This window comes from Girardinichthys multiradiatus, chromosome Y, assembly GCF_021462225.1.
Source record: "Girardinichthys multiradiatus isolate DD_20200921_A chromosome Y, DD_fGirMul_XY1, whole genome shotgun sequence".
Classification (NCBI taxonomy): Eukaryota; Metazoa; Chordata; class Actinopteri; order Cyprinodontiformes; family Goodeidae; genus Girardinichthys; species Girardinichthys multiradiatus.
In genome coordinates this window covers 31,381,468-31,402,878 of record NC_061818.1, presented here as the reverse complement: position 1 = coordinate 31,402,878, position 21,411 = coordinate 31,381,468, and the positions used below count along the sequence as shown (strand labels likewise).

At 40.3% G+C, this 21,411-nt stretch overlaps 3 protein-coding genes across 4 annotated transcripts in view; 2 read left to right on the top strand and 1 right to left on the bottom strand.

Annotated features, from left to right (window-relative positions):
- On the top strand, window positions 1-2,328 carry LOC124864729 (coenzyme Q-binding protein COQ10 homolog, mitochondrial-like). The gene is made up of 5 exons (XM_047359605.1): window positions 1-161; window positions 461-613; window positions 811-994; window positions 1,267-1,368; window positions 1,893-2,328. Exons 1-5 carry the CDS (start codon window positions 7-9, stop codon window positions 2,001-2,003), a joined length of 705 nt encoding a protein of 234 aa, XP_047215561.1. The 5' UTR covers window positions 1-6; the 3' UTR covers window positions 2,004-2,328.
- Window positions 2,329-2,926: 598 nt separating this feature from the next.
- Window positions 2,927-3,971, top strand: LOC124864792 (complement C1q-like protein 2). Its single transcript, XM_047359704.1, has 3 exons — window positions 2,927-3,236; window positions 3,322-3,456; window positions 3,554-3,971. Exons 1-3 carry the CDS (start codon window positions 3,125-3,127, stop codon window positions 3,838-3,840), a joined length of 534 nt encoding a protein of 177 aa, XP_047215660.1. The 5' UTR covers window positions 2,927-3,124; the 3' UTR covers window positions 3,841-3,971.
- A 2,750-nt stretch (window positions 3,972-6,721) lies between these two features.
- mylk5 (myosin, light chain kinase 5) overlaps window positions 6,722-21,411 on the bottom strand; it is a 41,586-nt gene continuing 26,896 nt past the window's right edge. For both annotated transcript variants that reach the window (XM_047360034.1, XM_047360035.1), the window contains exons 4-18: window positions 18,927-19,079; window positions 15,893-16,063; window positions 15,080-15,115; window positions 14,116-14,243; window positions 13,873-14,026; window positions 12,251-12,562; window positions 12,056-12,158; window positions 10,693-10,896; window positions 10,394-10,611; window positions 10,183-10,306; window positions 9,289-9,441; window positions 9,077-9,206; window positions 8,914-9,001; window positions 8,688-8,828; window positions 6,722-7,544 (exon numbers count right to left, since the gene is read on the bottom strand). In XM_047360034.1, the coding sequence (XP_047215990.1) occupies window positions 7,342-7,544; window positions 8,688-8,828; window positions 8,914-9,001; window positions 9,077-9,206; window positions 9,289-9,441; window positions 10,183-10,306; window positions 10,394-10,611; window positions 10,693-10,896; window positions 12,056-12,158; window positions 12,251-12,562; window positions 13,873-14,026; window positions 14,116-14,243; window positions 15,080-15,115; window positions 15,893-16,063; window positions 18,927-19,079 (2,318 nt within the window). In that variant the 3' untranslated portion in view covers window positions 6,722-7,341. The remainder of the gene's footprint in view (window positions 7,545-8,687; window positions 8,829-8,913; window positions 9,002-9,076; window positions 9,207-9,288; window positions 9,442-10,182; window positions 10,307-10,393; window positions 10,612-10,692; window positions 10,897-12,055; window positions 12,159-12,250; window positions 12,563-13,872; window positions 14,027-14,115; window positions 14,244-15,079; window positions 15,116-15,892; window positions 16,064-18,926; window positions 19,080-21,411) is intronic.

The following is a 21,411-nucleotide window of genomic DNA, read 5'->3' as shown; positions in this document are numbered from 1 at the left end:
CGCTGTATGGTTTCACTGTTTAGTTGGTTAAACGCGGATTTGATGGAAAAATTCAAAATGACCAAAAGAACCACTTCTCTCCTGTTTAAGGCGCTGGTGGATATGGAGGATGGAAAACTTTTAAAGGCTGTGCGTGGAAACTCCAGAAGAGCACACTTTAGGTGCGTCCGACTTCTTCCACTCGAGATGCGTTTACTCACTCTGCTCCACCTAAATATTTTTCCCTTAAGTGTTTCTATTTAATTAGATTAAATGTTTTTTTCTTATTTAATTAGAAAGTGCATGAAGAGCTTAAAAATACCTGAGCCTTTCTTCAATTAAAGGTGTGCATTTGCTGTCATTAGACAATCTTTCATGTTCGCAAATTAAAGCGAGTGTTTTTGGATTGGGGTATACTCATTGAATAAGAATTTTCAAAGTAGGGAGAATGTGCTCAGAAATATAATTTATCCTACTTTAGGCACTTGGGATCCTGTGGAATCCTGGCGGAAAGGAGGACCAGCCTTCAGCTCTGCCCTGCCACCCCCATGAGGACAACCAGGCGCACTTTCATCAACCTGGCTGCTCCCATCAGCACCCGCAGGATGGAGTACACCGAGTCCAGGATATTAGAGTAAATGGCTCAATTTAAAATCAAACAGTTTAAAAGATAATAAAAAAAAAAAAACATAATAATGGTCTCACTGATCCCATCATATATTACCTTCTAACTGTAGAGCAAAAACATCACAAAATATTCTAAAATATAGAAAAATATATGAAAGCTATATCATTTGATTGGGTAAGTGTGTTATGTGCATGTGTGTTCAGGTACACTCCAGAAGAAATGTACAACGTAGTGGCAAATGTGGAAGAGTACAAGTATTTTGTTCCCTGGTGCAAGAAGTCTCGAATGACGAATGGGGACATCCGGGCAGAGCTCGAAATTGGTTTTCCTCCAATCACTGAGCGATATACATCTAAGCTCACTTTTGTTCCTAACCACCAAGTCAGAGTAAGTCCTTAGACCAGCGGATGAAAGAGTTCATTCCTTGGCATGAGTTCAAACACTAATTAAAAAAACAAGCCCTAGAAAAGCTTTTATCTTTCAAATAAAGTAATTTGGACTCTTCTGTTGCTGGGATTCCTACAGTTTACATGTTTGAGACTGTCCTGTGTGTTTAAATGGGTTTCATTTTTTTAAAGCTACATTAATTCATTTTAATAGTTTTACTGGGTATAGTGATTTAACTTTTAGCATTGACACATTATTTGTTTCTGAAACAGGGTGTGTGCTCTGATGGATCCCTCTTCAGCCATATTGAAACAGTGTGGAGGTTTTCCCCTGGAGCCAAAGACTTACCAGGCTCCTGCAAAGTGGATTTCTTTGTAAGCTATTTTTTTGGATTAAATTAATTATTGACTTTGAGATTTAAACAAAGACTAAAAATAGCTACTATGTCTATAAATCTAAAATGGCTCAGGATGTTGATTTGAATACATTTAGCGATCAGATTGCAGTCCTAGGAGTCCTATTTTTGACCCTTTCTTTACGGTTGTGAATGGATTACTGGCTGAGAGGAAGTGTTTAATGAAATTTCATTATGCTCTAAATTTAGTCTTGTGCTGAATGCTGGTGTTGTGTAAGGATGGGATAGCAGGAAATGTAGCATATTAAGGAGCTGCTGACAGGAGTTTAACCCTAATGTTGGTATGGATTACACCAAGATTAATCAGAAACTAGTTCGGTTTCAGCTCAATGTGTTAATAATGGAGGCTCTTTTTTTGCTCTGATCTTCTGGCTGACTTCTGAACTTTCAAAGCCTTAATATTAAAAATGCCCTGGCTGTTGATTTTTGCGATCATTTATAATTTTTAACTGATTAACTTTGGGCTTTTCCTGTCTTCTGCAGGTATCCTTTGAGTTCAAATCTCTGCTGCACTCTCAGTTGGCCTGCGTGTTCTTCGATGAAGTTGTGAAGCAAATGGTCAGTGCCTTTGAGTCCCAAGCAGCGACACTTTAGAGAAACAAGCGAGTTGCTTTGTTGAGGAGTTGTGCAGCTCTGAGCAACCATCTCTGACCTCTTCAGTGACCTTATTCTGTCTGGCTTTTAATCAAAACCCAGCCATCGTGCTGCTTTAACTACAGTCAACACTTGACTCTTGTCTGAGACCTGTTCTCCTATTTACACACACCTGTACTTTATTGATATGTTAATGCAATGTACTCAACAATTTATTTTTTAGCCAAATTCTAATTTATTTACATTTCTGTACATTTTATTTATTTTAACAACGATAAATGTATAGTTTAAATAAATCAAATAAAATGCTTTTTTTCAAGGGGAATGCTTGGAGAACTGATTCTGATTTCTTATAGTGCAACTAAGTCCCTAATTTGGTGTCCAGCAACAGGTCAAAACGCAAAGCCAGAAAAGATCTAACATGCAGGTGATCGTATTTGTAATCTGTAACATCTAACTCATTGTTGGGTGAGCATACAAAGAATGGGGGAGGGACTGCTTACAGGAATAGTTGCACAATGACCTGAGGGGGCAGTTGACCTGTCCCTTCCAACTACTTATTCTGAGAACAGATAAGCAAGCTTAATGATGGGTTGGGTTTTGTTTCGGGAAATCTTTTCAAAGAATGTTCTCGTTATTTAGTGGGTGTGTCTTTAGTTTTGATATTAAAACAGCTTTTCAAGAGATTTAGATTCTGAAAAAGTTACGACTTTGGACATTTTAATATATTTAGAGTAGTATAACTGAAATTGAGGCCTGACGGGTGTATAACAAGAGCCATACATGAAGTACTTCAGACTCTTCAGCCGAGGTGCTCGGTTTTCTTTGGACCTACAAGGAAAAATTAGACTTTGACCCATTCCTCTGGTTTATATGACCCACTGTGGGCTTAAAGTTGATTAACCTGTTTGCAAAATAACACAAGCACCTATAAAAGGTTGGAGACGTCTGCAGAGAGGAGCAGAAAAGCTACAAGTCTGAAGAAGGTTGTTGTTCTGATACTAGCGTTCGGCCTCTGTCAGTCTCATCCTAGAACTGATGAGGACAATGACAAAGTATCTCAGTGTGAAGGCTCAGCCAGCTGCTGTAACATCTGCTCTCCCACGTCTGTAACTCAAAAAATGGGAGAGCTGGGGGAGAAAGTTGCGAATTTATCAGAAAAAATAACTTTTCTGGAGACCAGGCTGCAACACGCTGAAAAAGAAGTCTTGGAGTTACGGAGTCACACTGGAAGTAATGCATTTATCAACCTTATGATGAAATATAATTCCTCCCTGTCCAATTCTCCAATACATTTCTGGTACTCCGATGTTTTCAGGCACTCCTCAGGTGGCTTTCTCTGCAGCTCTCAGGAATTCTGGCTCTGGAAACACGGGACCTTTTAACACTGCTACCCCACTGCAGTATGCAAAGGTTTTCTCCAACACTGGCAATAGCTATAATCCTTCAACAGGTGTGTACAGCATTAGGAAGAAATGTAAACAAAGAAAAGGAAAAAAACTATCAATGAATTGCATTCCTTACAGTTCTCCTAATCCTTATTTTGACAGGGATTTTCACAGCAATGATCAGTGGAATGTACTTCTTTCGGTTCTCAATGTTCAACAACCTGGCTCCTACTCCCAACTCGGTTGTGAGCCTCATGAAGAACAATGAGCGGCTGACGTCTGTGTGGGACACCAACGAGACTGACAGTAACGACATGGGCAGCAACGCCGTGGTCATCCCTCTGAAAGTGGGAGATAACGTGTACGTGCAGCTGGAGCGAAACAGGGTCGTCTATGATGACGGGATGAACTACAACACATTCAGCGGCTTCCTGCTTTTCCCCATGTGAGGCAAACAACACGCCTTCATGCCAGCATGATTCTTTATTTTACAGTAAAGTAAGTTTCTTTTATCCAAGTTCCAAATTAGTATGATATGTAGAAGATGTTTAAAAAATAAATCAGAATTACTTCACTTTGACCTGTGTGTGTACATTTGTGTGTTTCATCTGCATGCATACTGGATACTCGAGCAATATCCTGAGCAGTGAATAACAGGGTTATTTTGTAGATGAGCTTTTAATTTTCAAAATAATTTTAAAACTATAGAAAAAGGACTTAATTCCACACAAGATAGCTCCCAAACTGTGGCACAAGTACCCCAGGTGGTCCTCAGGCTGCCTTCAGTGGTCCTCAGAAGAGATTTTGGTCATCATTATTTCCAAGGTAAATACAAATTGTTCAGTAGAACCAAAAGGCATAAACAGGCAAACACATTTTTTCAGACAAGCTGAGCTTTGATTCATCAGAAGCTCCTTAAAGAGATGCACAGTAAAGAAATGTTTCTGAACTTCTAGTTCAACTGAACCCGACATAAGATTTTATAGTACTGTGTACAGCTATCACCAAGTTTTATGTACAATGCAGCCATATTGGCTTTTGAGGTTGGGGTTGGAGAGAAAGCTTTGACTTTCCCACTGTGAGCTTTCTCAATTTCAAACTGGGTAATTTTAAATTCTCGATTAAAATAGAACATGCAATTACACCACATCCTTTAATGAATCATGCAGTACCAGTGCATAAAGTTGTTTTTATAACAAACAAACTGAAATATTCCAATGTTGTTCTACTATTTTAAATTGTCTATTAAGATGGTGGAAATTTTGGTATTTAGACCCACTGGGATACAGGATTACTTTTCCACTGTATCCTTCTCTCCAAAGCTTCATTTTCTGGAGATACCCAGTGGTAACTACTGTTTGAACAGGAGTTAATGCAAAACCTAAGGTTTTTGGAGCCCTAAAAGCATAAAATAAGCCAATAAATATTGTAAACGAGTGTTACATGCATGGATACAATGGCAGACAAGGTGAGCAATTACAGGTCCTTCTCAAAATATTAGCATATTGTGATAAAGTTCATTATTTTCCATATAGTCATGATGAAAATTTAACATTCATATATTTTAGATTCATTGCACACTAACTGAAATATTTCAGGTCTTTTATTGTCTTAATACGGATGATTTTGGCATACAGCTCATGAAAACCCAAAATTCCTATTTCACAAAATTAGCATATCATTAAAAGGGTCTCTAAACGAGCTATGAACCTAATCATCTGAATCAACGAGTTAACTCTAAACACCTGCAAAAGATTCCTGAGGCCTTTAAAACTCCCAGCCTGGTTCATCACTCAAAACCCCAATCATGGGTAAGACTGCCGACCTGACTGCTGTCCAGAAGGCCACTATTGACACCCTCAAGCAAGAGGGTAAGACACAGAAAGACATTTCTGAACGAATAGGCTGTTCCCAGAGTGCTGTATCAAGGCACCTCAGTGGGACGTCTGTGGGAAGGAAAAAGTGTGGCAGAAAACGCTGCACAACGAGAAGAGGTGACCGGACCCTGAGGAAGATTGTGGAGAAGGGCCGATTCCAGACCTTGGTGGACTGAGTCTGGAGTAGAAACATCCAGAGCCACCCTGCACAGGCGTGTGCAGGAAATGGGCTACAGGTGCCGCAGTCCCCAGGTCAAGCCACTTTTGAACCAGAAACAGCGGCAGAAGCGCCTGACCTGGGCTACAGAGAAGCAGCACTGGACTGTTGCTCAGTGGTCCAAAGTACTTTTTTCGGATGAAAGCAAATTCTGCATGTCATTCGGAAATCAAGGTGCCAGAGTCTGGAGGAAGACTGGGGAGAAGGAAATGCCAAAATGCCAGAAGTCCAGTGTCAAGTACCCACAGTCAGTGATGGTCTGGGGTGCCGTGTCAGCTGCTGGTGTTGGTCCACTGTGTTTTATCAAGGGCAGGGTCAATGCAGCTAGCTATCAGGAGATTTTGGAGCACTTCATGCTTCCATCTGCTGAAAAGCTTTATGGAGATGAAGATTTCATTTTTCAGCACGACCTGGCACCTGCTCACAGTGCCAAAACCACTGGTAAATGGTTTACTGACCATGGTATCTCTGTGCTCAATTGGCCTGCCAACTCTCCTGACCTGAACCCCATAGAGAATCTGTGGGATATTGTGAAGAGAACGTTGAGAGACTCAAGACCCAACACTCTGGATGAGCTAAAGGCCGCTATCGAAGCATCCTGGGCCTCCATAAGACCTCAGCAGTGCCACAGGCTGATTGCCTCCATGCCACACCGCATTGAAGCAGTCATTTCTGCCAAAGGATTCCCGACCAAGTATTGAGTGCATAACTGTACATGATTATTTGAAGGTTGACGTTTTTTGTATTAAAAACACTTTTCTTTTATTGGTCGGATGAAATATGCTAATTTTGTGAGATAGGAATTTTGGGTTTTCATGAGCTGTATGCCAAAATCATCCGTATTAAGACAATAAAAGACCTGAAATATTTCAGTTAGTGTGCAACGAATCTAAAATATATGAATGTTAAATTTTCATCATTACATTGTGGAAAATAATTAACTTTATCACAATATGCTAATATTTTGAGAAGGACCTGTATATGTTACTTCTGTCTGCTGTTTATTAGACTGAAAAACAAAGTAAAGAGACACTTCAGCGTGCCTCTATTGCAAGCCCCCTTTCCTTTAAAGTTTTTCTGTATAACTACGTTATTGTTGGCCTTGTCTTGCATCATATTGCACTGACTCCCAATGAAACCATAGCGTTTACTTTCCCCTTAAAGGAGTAGCAGCTATTTGTCTGAAAAGGCAGAGAGGTGATATGGAATCCATTTACCAAGTAAAAAAAAACCCAAGACATTTCACCAAGTTTTATTATAAAAATATTTCTGCACAATATCTCCATGACTCTGCAAAATGTTTGGCAGCATACAAATTTTCACAGGTTCTTGACCACCAAATGATGGGACAAACAGCAGCAAAGGTGGCACACTGTAGGACAAAAACTTAAGATGCATTTTATTTAAAACTAAATAAGAGTTTATTACATTCATTCTAGCAATATATTCAGACTTAAGACATTTTAAAAATGTTCCCCCAAAACCTTAAAGCAGATAATATGTCATCTTCACAATTTGATACCAACAGTTAAAATTAATCAATTTATCGACTAGTGCAGCTATGCTCCGTTGTTCACACTGTGAGCTAAAACTACGTTTAAATCAGTGTATAAATGTATCTAAGCCGTATAAGGAAATATCACTTAGGCATCATGCTTTGTAACTATATTCAGGTACTTTATATAAACCGTGCATGTTATACTTTTCCAGTTGCACCACAAGTTTTATAGTACATTCCTCATTTGACCTTCCCACATCAGAGGATATTGTAACTGTACATATTCAAGGCACTCAAGATCATCATGTTTCGATAATTCCTCTTTGCATATAGCTAGATAGATATGATAGATTGACTATTATAGAACTGTTAGTTTAGCTCTGGAGAATATCTCCCCATGATCATTAGTTGCCCTGCAGGTGTAAACATTGGCGTCCTCTGGTCCAACGTTTGAAAGAATTAGGGTGCAGCGGCCATTGTCTTCATACTCTATCTGGGCTGTGGACGATTCTTCTACAGGTTCATCTCCGCACAGCCACACCACCTCTGGATCAGGATATCCTGCAGTAAAAAAACAACAACAAAAAAATAAGAGGAGTGAGATATCTAGTGTTGGAGCATTTTTTTACACCATGAAGTCAAATAAGAGCCTTCCGGGGCTGAATACAGTAACAAGTAAATAGGTAGTCCAATTGTTTGTTTTTTTTTCTTTTCTTTTTTATTAGTATATTAAAAAGAAACTGTTTAAAACAATGATTTTCTAACAAAGTTGCATCTGAAAAAATAATGTTGAAATTGCATAAATGAAGCAATAAAACAAAAAGATTTGAGTTACTCTCCTCTATCGCAGCTTTAAATCTGTAAATGTAGATTAAAAGGTTTCTGATCAGCTGGACAAGCTGACCTTGTCTTCTACACTTTGCTGGCTGAAAATTCTCTATGTAAATTACTTTCTTTTTAATTATACTTTAAATATAATGTATGATTATTAATTCAGCTTTTTTGGGTTAATGTGTATATACGTTTATTTTGGTTTTGTTTGTGTATATATGTACGTGGACCTGGTATAAGGTTTGCTTTCAGTTCAGAGAAATATTACATATGTCAATTTTAATCCTAAATAACCTTTCTAGGGAACTTTGCCTTTACCTCTACTACAGAATATTTAGTAATCAAACAAAATATTCAGTTGTTCAAAAATGTTGAAAATGGTTTTTATTAGTGTTCATTTTTCAATTGTTACCTTTGTCTTCCAATCAATATTTCTTAAATGCAAGACTTCTATGTAGACTCCAGTTATCATCTGGCTGTGAGTTTTTGCATTGAAAGAAATTAAACATATTTTCTTGGTTGTTAAGTCTCTTTTAGACTGAACTCACACCTGTTGCTGGAAGTTCCAGCTTTAAAACTGGTTGTTGGAATTATGCAACCTTGACCTCTCCTTTCTTGTTGGTTTCACAATCAGGTGCACCTTAGATCATGAGACTAAAATACCAAACCTGTTGACCACGTTGACGAATAGCAAAAAGACCAACAGGATGGACAAGTGGCTCTGGTTAACATAAATCTTAATGAACATATAGTCTTGACAGGTTTTGATCTACATAACTTGCTTTAATTTTAACCATTCTGAATTAACTTCAGCAGAAAGTCTATTCTTAATTTCAGTGCTAGCTGCTTTGTTTGAAAGGGGCAGGTGCATACCACTGAGGTGGCATGAGAGGCGGGCACAGGAGCCCTGAGTTACTTTCTGGTCCTCCAGGCTCTTGGCAAATTTAGGTGGTCCCTGCATCTTACGCTCCAAAGATTGCAGGGCATCCTCTGCTTCAGGGCTCAGTGGAAGGTCTAGGAGACAAAAGTAATAAATAATGTCACACAAATAAAGTAAAATTGCTCAGGTAAGATGAGGAAAGAACAGAAAGTGCCTCACCCTTTCCAGGGCTTGAGAGGGCTGCAGTGCTATCACTTTTAGACAACAAAGCCATTCTCTTTAGGGCTAGCATGGCCTTGCCGGCTTTCTATAAGACACATTTTAATGAGACAACAAACCAACTCAGCTCCAGAGGACAAAATGCTCAAATATAGTGTACTACCTTCCACTTATGCCTAGCTAAAAACTTCTTCATCTTCTCCTTCGACAGATTCTTTGTGGAAGATAGGTTTTCAGAGTCAAACTTCTCCATCCAGGGGTGGGCCAGGCCCTCTTCACAAGACATTCTCCGCCTTGTAGATGCAAGAAAGCTAGGTTAGAAGGTCAGAAAACAGTGTCGGTTGAAAAGTTTTGGTCATATGTCTGTACAATGACCTGGGGTCCTTATTTAGTAAAGAGCTGATGAAATTCTGGGCCTCCTCTGTGATATCTTCAAAGCTGTCTTCATCAAACTCCCATTGAGCTGCTGTGACCAAGGCCAGCGTCTCCGCATCACTGTTTCCCTGGAATGGAGACTCACCACTTAGCCTAAAACAGACAGATTGAGAAGAGTCTTTGCAAATTTTATTCCACTAGGTGGCAATGTCTGAGATTTCAAAGGATATTTCATTCTGTTGGGCATTTGGAGTAAGAAGATTCCTTCAAAATCATACTTCAGTGTGATTTAGTATTCTTTATAGTTGAAAATCTTAAAACTATATTTTTACATCTACATGCCTCACAAAACTATTCAAAGCCTTTAAACAATTTCCCTTTTGTAATGTTACAACCACTGACTTTAATTAATTTTATTGGGATTTTTTGCCAACACAAGCTGCACATATTTGTGAAGTGGAATGAAAATAAATAGGAAACAGTTTAAAATGGTTTTTTGACAAATTAAAATCAGAAAGGTGTGTGGCGTTAATGTCTTCATCCCCCATAACTGTGTTTTTAGGAACGCCTTTGACCAGCTTCCCTATTCCAGTTGAGGAAAACCATCCCCACAGCATGATGTTGCCATCACCATGCATCACTGTGGGGATAATTCGTTCAGGTTATGGTGCAGCGTTAGCTTTCCTCCAGAAAGAGTGTTATTTCCTTCCACTTAATGATTATGCTTTATTTTGTGTTGGTCTGTCACATAAAATCCCAGTGAAATATTTTGAAGTTTGTAGTTTAAACCTGAGAAAAGGAGGATTAGTTCTGAGGGGGTTACATTTTGGAAATAAAGTGAATAACTTTGTCAAAATATTCTTTTGATGCAGACGGGACAACAAGGTGACTCACAGGATGTAGCAGATGACGCCGATGCTCCACATGTCGGTAGCCAAACACACGGGTTCATAGTTGATAACTTCAGGTGCTACAAACTCAGGAGTGCCATGCATCACCTTCAGAGCTGTGTTGCCATCTGTGCAAATGTGAGATACAAAACTGAAGACGCATATCCAACACAATTGAGATGGATAAATATTAAAAGAATTTTTCCTTGTTGTACCAAGTTTACTGGCTAATCCAAAGTCAATAATCTTTATGGAGGTGCCAGTGGTGTCTACACAAGCAATATTTTCAGGTTTCAGATCCAGGTGAACAATGTTCTGCTGATGCATGAAGGCGATCCCCTCCAGAATCTGCTGCATGTAGCGCACACTGGCAGGCTCTGTGTGCTCAAAGTTGTCATTCACAATGCGCTCAAAGAGTTCCCCGCCTGCAATACTGCAGGAAGAAATACAACTCTGACATCTGGCAGACACCCAGGATTAAGTATTGCAATGAGTTTAACATAACGATACTTACAACTCCATTACCATGACCATCTCCGGTTTGTGATCATAAGCTCCCAGACACTGGACCAGTTTGGGGTGATGGAGGTGGTTCATCAGTTCGATTTCTTTGCGAGCAGCTTCCCTCTCTTTGGCCCGACGTCCTTTGTAAAACTTTCCCGCACACACAAGCCCTGTGTCCTTGTGGGTGAGCTTGAACACCAGGCCAAATTTTCCCCTGAAGGGGACAAATGTCAGTTCCACTTAAGAACTTTAGGGATGAAATGTGAGCCTTACAGAACATCTCAGCAGATAAAGGTGAGCAAGCTTATTACTCTGCAAAGCTGGTCAGTCATCCCTCATTTTGCTGATCTTGGGCCTGGGACCTTCCGAAGGTCTCAAGATTTTCTCTGGACCCCATTTTAGTTTCTTATATTCCAGGCATTATTTTAGAAGAATATATTTTTTTAGTCCAGTCACTTTACTCTGACTTGTCAATCATCAAGGTATACAAAACATAGATGATCTAATGTTTTATTCACATAGAATCAATCAGACCCCGAAGCACTTTATTACTGGCAGCTTATCACAAAAAGTTATTTTATTACCACTACTTTAATGAAAAATGTTACTTTTGGCATACATAAAATAGGATTTCTTGCACAAACAAGGTAAATTTCTTAAGAGGAGAAATCTTTGCATAAAGTGGATGGACAAACTGAAAGATGTTGCAGATTGTAGGTCCTTTGTCAGGTCTTAACTGGATTTTATTTCTGTTTATCAAAAACATGACTTTAAGACACTTTTTATGTTGTGTAGTATGTTTGAACCCTTAAACTGTTTTTGCCCAGTATTTTCATGTGTTGTCATGGTCAGGTAAGAGGACTGGATGGAAAATGAGAGAGAAACAAAGCCACATTCCCAAAAAGCAAACTTTGAGAAACCTTCAGGTGGTCTGAAGTTTGAAGTTACATTAAAAGATTACAAGAAAATCTGGCTTCATGGGAGTAAACCATAAGAAAAATGAGCTGTGGTTTAAAGCTTTTGAGCAGTGATGCTTGTGCTAAAAACCAAACCTGGATACTAAATGTATTTTTTCAGATAAGTGATTCCTCTTTGCTTCATCTGTCAAAGTGACATCTTATTTATTACTTACAGTAAAACATCATGATACCTTATGCCATAAACTCTTTTTCCTTTTTAGAGGAACATGTTTCTACAAGCTCACATTGCAATGACAGCTTCAGGCAGAACTTGTTCTATCGTGCTACTCTTACGTCACATTTTCTTGTTCATCTCCTCCCATATGCAATCATTGAAGTTCTCGAGAAAGAGAATTTTGGCTCAAGTTCAAAGAAAAACAAGTGCTAGTGAATGTGTGTGCTGCAGATACTTACATTCCCAATTTCTCATGGACGTTGTAGTGATCTGTAACCTTGTGGGATGATTCAATAATGACACAGGAGTGTTGAGTGGCTTCTTCTTGTGTTTTCTTAAACTCTACAAAAACAAACACAACCCATATTAAATCAAAGGTTTCTTATTATAATTACAGCTGTCAGGTATGGTTTCAAATATTAATTACACCCAACCTGTGTTCTCCATCTTCACCACTGCTGAAAGTGGGCTGGGCTCACTCTCCCCCACTGCGTTATAGGCCTTCACTCTAAAACAGTACTCCTGTTCTGGTTGCAGCCCGGACGACACTTGGTATGAGGTACTGGCACACTCGACAATGAGCTTTTTCCACTCCCCAGACTCAGAAGGTCCCTGGCTTCTCACTTCCACCACATAACCCAGGATGGCACTGCCGCCGTCGTAGCAGGGTCCGGACCAGGACAACACAAGGCTGGATACAGATATGAGAGAGGCCACCGGACACGAAGCAGGAGGCTCTGGTTTGTCTGGAAGGATGATGTGTTTGAAATGTATAAAACACTGCCACACTTGGTTTAAACACTTCATACACTCACTGGCACTTTAGTAGGTACACCTGTTAAATCTGAACTCGGATTGCTGAAATTCAAACAGAGCATGTAAAAAGGGAGGAAAGTGGGCTTAAGTGACTTTGAATGTGGCATGGTTTTTGATGCCATGCGTGCTGATCTACTGGGATTCTCTAGTACAACTGTCTTTCTGGTTTACAAAGAATGTTCTAAAAAATAGAAGATATAAGCGTCAGTCATGTGGAAGAAAGTAAATTGCTGATTGTCAAAGGTCAGAGATGAATGGGCAGGCTGGTTCAAACTAAGCAGGGTGTGTAAAATAGTATGCACAACATTTTGAACCTTGAAGAAGATGAGCTACAGCAGCAGAAGACCACACCAGTCTGTCATCCCGTCAGGTAAGAACAGGAAACTAAGGTCACAATTCATACAGACTTACCTAAAGTGGACAATAATATATAGGAAAAAACGATGGCTGGTCCTATAAGTCTTGCTTTTAGCTGTTATATTTAGATGGTAGGGTCAGAGTTTGGTAAATATAGATCCATTATGTCTTATATCAAGGGCTTTAGACTGCTGGTGGTGTAATGGTGTGGAGAATATTTTCCTGGCACAATATGAGCCCCTTACCACCAATGGAGACTGCCAAATGATTGTGGCTGACCATGTCCATCCCTTTGTGTCACACAGCTCAACAAATTTCCAGCTGGTTTCTTAAACATAATGAGTTTACTGTAATCAAATCACCTCCACAGCCACCAGATCTCAGTCCAACAAAGCTCCTTTGGGATGTGGTGGTTCGGTTGACTTTCATTCTAGTGTTGGCAGCAACTGTGTGACACTGTGATGTTAATATGGACCAAAATCTTTTTTCACCTCTTTTCCATTGTAGAATTTCCTAAAACTCTTCATCCACCTATCTTTAAAAAGCCACTGAAAGACTGCAGTGTGTTGAAGTAACTGACTTGGTAGTAGGAGGAGTTCTCACAGGAAGTCACCCCATCAAAGTTACATTGCTGCACCACGGTACGCAAGAGACTATTTACACTGATGTATCTTTGCTTAGGGGTAGACATTGGATGCAATATATCAACCTTTTGAATTCTTATAGGTTTATAAGGTTTTAAATTAACAGAAGGACTTACCCTTCAAATTTGAATCTGTACTTAGCAGCTGTGTAATGTGATAAAACCCCGGAGAAATGTTTGATATCTTCTTGAATCTATACTACAAAAAATTAATATGTAATACTGTATGTACAGCCTTACCTATGACAGAAAGGGTAAGTGTGTGTTGGGCTGAGCTTTTGCGGTCTTTTACTACAACAGTGTAGCGGCCTGTGTGCTGTGGTTTAGCCTCTACTATGACCAATGTACTGCTCTGTTCTGTATGTTCTGTCCACACGTCTGGACCATCGACTAACTGCACACAAAAAAAGAAAAAAAAAAAACCCATGGGGTTAGAGAAATGCTGTGGAAAAACAAACAGCTGCTCATTTACTTTGCTGTTACCTGTTCTTTGTTCCTGATCCAGCAGGATACCACAGGGTGGCTTCCGGTAAAAAAACAGGTTAGTTTGGCAGTTCGTCCCAATTTCACTTCAAAATGCTGGGGTGAATTCTGAAAGCTTAACACTGGGCCTGCAAAGACAAAGCAACAAGATTGTTTTGACTTTGAGGTCAGAGTTGAATTTTATAACACTGGAAGGAAACTATGAAACATGGTGTGTGACTTAGAGATAAAGGTTAAAAAATGTCTGACAGAGGGATCTGGGGTTTGTGCTGTGCAGTATGAGAGAGTCTTTCAGTCACCCTGATACCATTATTATTGTTGCTTACAGAATACAAAGTTGTATATAGAAACAGAGCAGAGCAATGATGATATACTCACTAACCCAGTTCTTTTTATGGTCAAGCATGTTAAATACAGATAAAACAGCTCAGTCTTTGAAAATAAGTCCATATAAGAGCTTAAATTATCTTCTTCTCACATACTGTCTGTATGTAAATATTGTGGAATCAGGGTGGTAAATTTAAATGAGCTCAATAAGATAACCTTATATTAAACAGCTTTAGTGGTGACAGATAACTGTGTTTTATTTCTAGCCGACTTTCATATCTAATTCACAAAGTTAAAACAAGGAAAAACAAATATAACACAGTATGTTTTCTCAACAATAGATGTCCAGGCATTATCATGTGCGGTTCTCATGCTTTTGTTCACGCAGCCAACACCCTAAGGCAATGTTTCTCAGTATAATGAAGCCCAATACCTTAGTGCCAAATATTTTTCTTTTCTAACAAAGACTTAAAATGAATTTACAGCCCCAATTTAAACTGCAACAGCTATATCACAGAAAGAGCAGTGACTGAAAAATATATTTAATATTGAAAACAACATCTGGCACAAAGTTAAAAAAATGTTGCTCAGGTGCATATCAAAGTTTGGCAAAAAAAAAGTAATTTGCTTGTCTGACCTGTCGCTGAGTTGGTTCTCTTCTTCGGGATGACTTCTGTGGGGAGAGATGAAGAGCAGGTAGGTTTAAGCTGCTGGAATTGAAAGTGTGGCTCAATTTGAGCACTATGGCTATCAGTTTATAGACTCAGGAAGTTTCAGTGTTCCCACAGTGCAATGTCCACTACCCTACATGGCTTTTAGTTGGGACTGAAAACGTTCAGTGGGTGTATCAGGGAGCTACATTGTTGTGGAAGGCTTGTAAAATTGGTATACATGTCGCCTGACAGCCAATCATGCAAGGACTGGAAGTGTGTTTCCTTTCAGAAACTACAAAGAAACATCCTTAGGTCAAGATAATTTCCTTATGCAGGAAAAAAAAAAAACTGTTAGATTTTCCTCCAGACTACAACATGATATACAATGTCAGCCAAACATTTAAACAGACTTTCTCACTATTTTGTCTTTATTTCTATTCCTACCTCAAGCCTGTTCCATTTCAGGTGACCACCTCATGAAGCTCATTGACCGAATGCTAAGAGTGTGCATAACAGTGATCAAAGCAAAGGGGGGGGGGCGTATTTTGAACAATCTAAAATATAAAAGATGTTTTGAGTAATTTCATTTTTTTTGTTTGCTACATAATTCTATATACTTTTTTGATGTCTTCACTGTGTATCTACAATGTAGAAAAGAATTTAAAAAAAAAAAAAGCCATTGAATAACGTGTCCAAATGTTCTGACTGGTAGTGTATATGGGTTCTAACATTCAAAATAAAATAATGAAAATGGCCACAAATTAAGATACTATTAAATGTGTGATGAATGTCTGTACCTTTTGGTGAGGAGACTGGGCTCTGTTGATCAGATTGTACAGGCGACGTACAAATTGATTCTTTAAACTTATGCAGCTCAGTTTTGGAGGGCTGCGAAGATTGTCCATTTTGCATCAGACTCTTGAATGCAGAAGCGGGTAACTTTGAGAGACCGCAGATAGTTTCGAAGTCTGAATTGGTTGGAATTAAGAGGAAAGGAAAAGTGGGGAACATCAAAAACAAAACGCCAACAAGCTATTACTGTGTCTGGCAAAAGCATTGATAATAAAAGCAAAGCAATGCATAAAATGAATAGGAAGAAATGTGATATTATTATATATATATAATATTATTTGACAAAATAATGTTTTTTTCATTGTGCATTTGTATTCATAGTTTGTTGTAACAGCCGACGTTGCGTTTAATGTTGCAAGTCTTTTGGAAAACACCTTTTACCACCACATAGAGATGCACAATTGTTTGTGCATACTTCTCTGCAAAAGAGCTTGGAACTTAGATTGGATTGAGAGCATCTGTGAACGGCTGTTTTTAAGTTTTGACTCAGACTTTCAATTGGATTTAGGTCTGCATTTTGGTTGAACACATGAATATGACTCATCTAATCCATTCCATTGTAGCTCTGGCTCCATATGTAGTGTCATTGCTCTGCTGGAAAAGAACCTCCTTCCCAACTTCAAGTCTTCTGCAACTTAACTGGTGTCCTTCCAGGATGGTCCTGTATTCAGCTCAATCCATATTCCCATGAACTCTGCCCAGAGCACCTTCTTCTACATGTTTGCTATTTACCCTATGTGCCTTGTGGTCATTTTAAAAATTGGGCCAATTGCAGTTTTATACCCCAGCAATTGTTTTCTTCTTGACACTCTTGATAAAAGGTCAGATTTGTGGAGTACACCACTAACAGTTGCTGTGTCAGCAGATTCCCCCACCTGAGCAGTATATGTCTGAAGCTCCTCCTACCATCAACCTCTTGTGTTTCTCTGATTAATGGTCTCCTTGCCTAGCCTACCACTTTAGGTGAAAACACATATCAGTGAACCTCTGAAGGCAATTGGTTTCACTTGCTTTTATTTGTGGTATCAGAATAAAAGGTGTTGAATACAAATACAGGTCACACTTTTCAGATTTGTATCAGTAAAAAAAAGAAATGTAAGTTATTTACTTCTAGAACAATTATTTTCGACTTTGTGTTGATCTATCACATAAGATCCCAATAAAACACATGAAAGCTTGCTATTGTTCGTTCGTTCGTCGTCTTCCGCTTATCCAGGACCGGGTCGCGGGGGCAGCAGACTCAGCAGAGACGCCCAGACGTCCCTCTCTCCAGACACCTCCTCCAGTTCCTCCAGGGGGAGCCCAAGGCGTTCCCAGGCCAGCCGAGAGACATAGTCCCTCCAGCGTGTCCTGGGCCGTCCCCTGGGCCTCCTCCCGGTGGGACGTGCCTGGAACACCTCCCGAGGAAGGCGTCCAGGAGGCATCCGGTATAGATGCCCGAGCCACCTCAACTGGCTCCTCTCAATGTGGAGGAGCAGCGGGTCTACTCTGAGCCCCTCCCGGATGGCCGAGCTCCTCACCCTATCTCTAAGGGAGTGTCCGGCCACCCTACGGAGGAAGCTCATTTCAGCCGCTTGTATCCGTGATCTCGTTCTTTCGGTCATGACCCAAAGTTCATGGCCATAGGTGAGGGTAGGAACGTAGACCGACCAGTAAATTGAGAGCTTTGCTTTTCGGCTCAGCTCTCTCTTCACCACAATGGACCGGCACAGCGCCCCCATTACTGTGGCAGCCGCACCGATCCGTCTGTCGATCTCCCGCTCCATTCTTCCCTCACTCATGAACAAGACCCCGAGATACTTAAACTCCTCCACTTGAGGCAGGAACTCCCCTCCAACCTGAAGAGGACAAGCCACCCTTTTTCTGTCGAGTACCATGGCCTCGGACTTGGAGGAGCTGATCCTCATCCCAGCCGCTTCACACTTGGCTGCGAACCGCCACAGCGCATGCTGTAGGTCTTGGCTAGAGGGGGCCAGCAGGACCACGTCATCTGCAAAAAGAAGAGACGAAATCCACTGGTCCCCAAACCAGACCCCCTCCGGCCCTTGGCTGCGTCTAGAACTCCTGTCCATAAAAGTTATGAACAGGACCGGCGACAAAGGGCAGCCCTGCCGGAGTCCAACATGCACTGGGAACAGGTCCGACTTAGTGCCGGCAATGCGGACCAAACTCCTGCTCCGCTCGTACAGGGACCGGATGGCCCCTAATAAAGGGCCCCCGATTCCATACTCCTGGAGCACCCCCCACAGGGCATTACGAGGGACACAGTCGAATGCCTTCTCCAGGTCCACAAAACACATGTGAACCGGTTGGGCAAACTCCCATGAACCCTCGAGCACCCTGTAGAGGGTATAGAGCTGGTCCAGTGTTCCACGGCTGGGACGAAAACCACACTGTTCCTCCTGAAGCCGAGGTTCGACTATCGGTCAGACTCTCCTCTCCAATACCCTGGCGTAGGCCTTACCAGGGAGGCTGAGGAGGGTGATCCCCCTGTAGTTGGAACACACCCTCCGGTCCCCCTTCTTATAAAGGGGGACCACCACCCCAGTCTGCCAGTCCAGAGGCACTGTCCCCGACCGCCACGCAATGTTGAAGAGGCGTGTCAACCATGACAGCCCTACAACATCCAGAGACTTGAGGTACTCAGGGCGGATCTCATCCACCCCCGAAGCCTTGCCACCGCGGAGCTTTTTAACCACCTCGGTGACTTCAGCCTGGGTGATGAAAGAGTCCAACCCCGAGTCCCCAGCCTCTGTTTCCACCACGGAATGCGTGATGGCTTGCTATTGTAATGAAACATAATATGAGACAGTTAAATGAGTATTAATTCCATTGCACAGCACTTTTTTCAGAAGAAATAACTGTCATTAACTGTGTTGGAAAGTAGTTTGCTGGCTAATGAAGTCAAACAATGAAACTGCAAAAGCTGTTTTTTTTATAAACTAGCATGAAATTGTGTCTCAACATGATCTGTCTTACCTCTAACAAACACAGCTGCACTGCAGGATGTCATCCCTGCACCGTTTTCAGCCAAGCATGTGTAGGCCCCAGCATCTTCTGGTAAGCATTCCCTCACCACAAAACTCACATCCCTGCCATTTAAGGTGGAGTTTCCAAAAAGCGCCAATTCACCTGCCAATTAAAAAAACAATAGGAACATTCTTCTCCACTATATTCAGGGGAAAGTTCGCTTTAACTAAAGTGGGGTTGTGTAGGGAACTGTAGATACTATCGGTCTGTGTCTTGCCTGCAGAGGTCAGAGGTATTCTGGTTTGGAGAAACAGGAAAAAATAATCGCATGGAGTCAAATCTCTGTTGTTGAAAACAACTTTCCAAAAAAACATCCACACTTAACGCTTTCCTAGAGGTTACTTGACCTAACGCTGTACTAAATGTTGTACACTTTGTTACTTTTGGTTTAGACAGCTGGTTAAATGGCAGTGTGGTGGTAGAGTTCTTGACACTGTTGTCTCACAGCAAGAAGGTCCTGGGTTTTAATCCCAACAGAGCAACCTTCTGTACAGGGTCTCCCAGGTCAACTCACCTTCCCCCCACAGTCAAAAGACATGCATGTTAAGGTAACTGGCCACTCTAAATTGGGTGTGAGAATGTGTGCAGTTGGTTGTGTCTATGTGTTGCCCTGTGATGGACTAGAGAACTGTTCAAGGTGCACCTTGAACTGGATGTGGGTAGAAAATATATGAATGAAATAGTTGTTGTTTAAATGAGGTACGTTTTGACTATTAGACTATTTTCCCAGAACTTTCATTTGCAATGACTGTTTTTTCTACTGTCAAGTCCAAAACTGGGCCATTACATCCACAGATGCTTAACAGATAGTTCCTACAGATTCATTAATGTTCAGTGTATTACAAAAAAAGAGACGTTGTGCTTTTTTTTTGAGAGGAAATTATAAGAAATCTGTAGGAAACAAAATACACGGAGGAAAACATGTTGATTAGAAGAAAGAGGAACTTTAGAGTTGGCAGTGGAAGCATTGTGGCAACAATGCACACAAAGTCAGGTGTGCAAGGTGGTGGATTTAAGAAGGTGGTAATATGAAGACCTATCAAAAGCAAAGGTGATGAGGTGTAACAAAAACACTTAATACAGCATTCACTGAAGCAGACAAATAAGTCTAGAACAGGATCTGTTCTGACTAGACGGGAGCAAGAATCTCAATAGCTATTAGCTTGATTCCGAGTAAATATAACCTTGAGCCCCTCATGAGAGTTTCCTACTGATTCTCCAAACTTACACCCCTCTGACTCCTGTCCATTAACACAAAGACTGTGTTGCTGCAAAGGCAAGTACTTGTTATACCAATAACAACTAAAATCGACACGCAATCAATGTGAAACTTTAAAATTATATAATGAAAAACATACTTTTCTGTAAATAGTTGGGTCATTTTTAGTGTAGGAACAGAAATTCAGTCACACACATACACAATTTTTGTGGTCAGTATTTTTAGCTTTCAGATTCCTCCTTTTTAATCAAAAATATCATTTCCCAAAGCTCTTCTACAGATAAAAAGATTAACATTAAAATATCACCTTTCAAACCAAATCTTCAGTCAGTTGTAAGACAAATGTTTTGCAGAGTGGAGTACTGTTTTAACTTTGCTGACAATGTATCACATCTGGCTGGTGATCTAATAAAATGCAATCCTGGGAGAAAACAGCTTATAGACAATTAGAGGTTCCAAGTAAAGCACTGTGTTTTTATCGTACTATGGAATTTGATTTCACTCCTTTAAAATCATGTTTCCACATGCCTGCTGTTACTCTATGTAACAATCTCTCTTAAAACACAGAATTACCTCACTTTTTATCTTGTAATGTTAATTTGGTGGTAAAATATATTTTGCTTTTTCTCTCTTTGACTAAGTAGTCAATATTGCTTTCTCTTCTGCTCTCGGTGGGGTCAGACGCTTTTCCATTCTCTCCTTGATCCTCCCCCATTTTTTGCCCTGCTTCAGCTTTTTGTCTAAGCTTTTCTTAGAGCCTCTGTTCGCATATCCTCCTAATTTGTTCATTATGTATTTGGTCAGGAGGTCTCTCAACGCAATCTATTAGTTCTCCAAAATTCTGACAACCCAGGGTTCAGACCAGGAAGCAGGGTTGTAGTTTAATACTGCTCTCTGCAGCTTCTGTCCTGTTACCCACCCATTACCCTATTAAGACAGTGTCTCGCCCTCGGCCAAAATTGAATAGGTTAAAAAATAATCTAAAAGGAGGAAATCAGGAAAATCTCATAAAAATAAACAACTCAGACCGAAAAGAAAAATAAAACTATTAAATGTGGCTTACTGAACATAAGATCTCTCTCTTCAAAGACATTGCTAGTTAGTGACCTGATTTGTGACAATCAGATTGATTTATTTTGCCTCACAGAAACCTGGCTGCAGCAAGAGGATTATGTTACTATAAATGAGTCAACTCCTACTAATTATTAAAATATT